At 34.8% G+C, this 2,346-nt stretch overlaps 1 protein-coding gene across 1 annotated transcript; it reads right to left on the bottom strand.

The window, feature by feature from the left end:
• Positions 1 to 929: 929 nt before the first annotated feature.
• Positions 930 to 1,720, bottom strand: LOC112524883 (chaperone protein dnaJ 11, chloroplastic-like). Its single transcript, XM_025134829.1, has one exon. The coding sequence runs from the start codon at positions 1,608 to 1,610 to the stop codon at positions 1,146 to 1,148; it is 465 nt and encodes a 154-aa protein (XP_024990597.1). The 5' UTR covers positions 1,611 to 1,720; the 3' UTR covers positions 930 to 1,145.
• Between the last annotated feature and the right edge of the window lie 626 nt (positions 1,721 to 2,346).

The following is a 2,346-nucleotide window of genomic DNA, read 5'->3' on the forward strand; positions in this document are numbered from 1 at the left end:
TTTAAATAGTTAATTTGATACGAATATCGATATATTTTTGTTATGCATAAAGTACTGTATATTGATGCATATTACTTAAAATTCAAGATTACAAGTAATAATGCATAAGTACAACTTATTAAAACTCTATTTTTAAAATCGTGTAACTAATTGCAAATAAATTTAATCAAATACAAGATAAACATTCATTTTAAATATAGAAAATCAAAAATATAATTAAGATAATCATTGAGTTCTAACAGAATGTTTAATTATTATCTTTATATAAAAAAAATAAACCATTAAACCAAAAATAAATTACTTTTTTATTAAATCTAAATTAAATTATAATAAAAAATTTGGATTAAAGAAGTCACACCAAAAAAACAAAAACTATTAAATAGTTAATTTGATATTAATATCAATTTATTTTGTTCAATTTTTATGCTATCTTCAAATTTATATTTCATTAAAAAATAAAAACATTACTGCTTTATCAAAACCACATAAAATCGTATTATATTGATAGAGACTAGAATAAAACCAAACATTAAAATCGAGATTTATTTCGCTGCATTACGCGAGTACCCTTCTAGTAATTATATATATATGTATGCATGTATGTATATAACACTATATTGTCTTTCAATAATTGAATCCTTTCACTTTATTTTATATATTAAAATTCATATCCATCTTTTATCAACTGAAAAGGCATTTGTTATAGAAACGATAAGGATGGTGATTGATTGGTTTGAGCTTGCCTCCAAAGGTCAAAAGTATCAGGAGGTCTCAGGTTCAAATCCAAGGAAGAATAAAGATCTCCTTGTAGTCAAGGAGGTTTAAATGCGGTGATTTCAGACTATTTGTAAAGCAGGTGGTCGTCCTGCGATTAATCGGTTCACATAACGGGTTGTATATCCAGGTTAATTAAAAAAAAAAAGACATTTGCTATAGATTTTAGATGAATAAAACCTTATGAAAACGAAAACCAAATCATAAGAAACTACACTTGATGAGGTACATTATATGAAAAATCATAATCCCATAAATTCAATACTTTGGCTTCAAAATCATGGCGAAGTATTGCGAAAATGGTTGAAACCACCGAAATCGGCATATTTACAAGCTCAACTTCTCTAAAATGACGATCCAATTTCAAGGATCTACCAACACTGGTCCGTCTCCCATCTGCGACTCTTGTATGCGCCGCCAGATCTCATTGGAGACGGACCACCCACCCGCCTCTGCGCCAGACTGCGATCGTAATCCGCTCGTTTTGCTGGATCTGCGAGCGTAGAATACGCTGAGTGCACTTTCATGAACTCATCCGCCGACGAGTCATGACTTCCGACGTCCGGATGCAAAACTCTGGCTAATCTACGGTACGCAGCTTTCACCTCTCGTGCATCGGCTCCCATTCGAATCCCGAGCACGTCATACAACGAAGACGGGGCCGCATTCATGAACGATCGAATTGATTCCGTCTCCACCCTCTCGGCAGTAGCGTACGCGGCGGAAATCCGCCATCTTCCGAACTGTACCGAGGTTGAAACCGGTCGTGGTGATGGGTGTGAAGTGAGGGGGGAATTGGGGGAGGTAAAGAAGGACGATGGAGTTGAAATGGCCATTGGGAGATTATGTTTTTTAGATTGATGCGGAAGAATGGGTTTTATAAAAGAGGGGGGGGGGGGGGAGGGGAATGGAATCCATAATGGGAGTTATCCAAATGGTGGAATTAGAATTGGGTTATCCACTTCAATAAATGCAACAGTGAATAAATAATAAGAGTGAGCTAAAGGGTCGGTGACCGTGTTTCCGGTTCCGGCGACCGCGGGAATCTGCAGTTCCGGTCTTCCCACGTTCATTTATTCTCTCTATCTGAAAGTCACCCCCCTTTTAAGAAAAGAAAAATTGACTATGAAATAAAGTAGTATTTTGCTTAAAATAATAACAAATTAAGTAAATCAAAATCCAAATAATATTAGACGAATAATAATAAGAGAAAATTGTATTAAAATGGAAGTAATTTTCACTTTATTCTTATTTTGTGGAACCAATTTTTAAAATCTTTATTTAATGGTCTCTATCAAACTTTTTGTTTATTTAAGGGTCTGGTTGACCTGTTGAACAAATAACATATAATTTAATATGACTTGGAAGAAAATTATTTAAACAAATATTATGTGGAAATTATTTTGACAAATCATCATTATAATTAAAACAAATCAAAATGAAGTCCGCTTCAGGTCTCCTACCTCGGTCACAATCCTGCCCCTCCCTCTTCTTTCAATCGACGTCGTCCCATAGCCTTCTGCTGTAGCTTTCTGCCCTCTCCGACAGCCGTTGCCCCTCCCTCTTCTTTCA

The sequence above is a fragment of the Cynara cardunculus genome (genome assembly GCF_001531365.2).
Source record: "Cynara cardunculus var. scolymus isolate 2C chromosome LG 1, CcrdV1, whole genome shotgun sequence".
In the NCBI taxonomy this organism is placed as follows: Eukaryota; Viridiplantae; Streptophyta; class Magnoliopsida; order Asterales; family Asteraceae; genus Cynara; species Cynara cardunculus.

Bases quoted from the DNA above. Each gene is read 5' to 3' on its own strand.
- LOC112524883 (XM_025134829.1), bottom strand. From the start codon at position 1,610: ATGGCCATTTCAACTCCATCGTCCTTCTTTACCTCCCCCAATTCCCCC.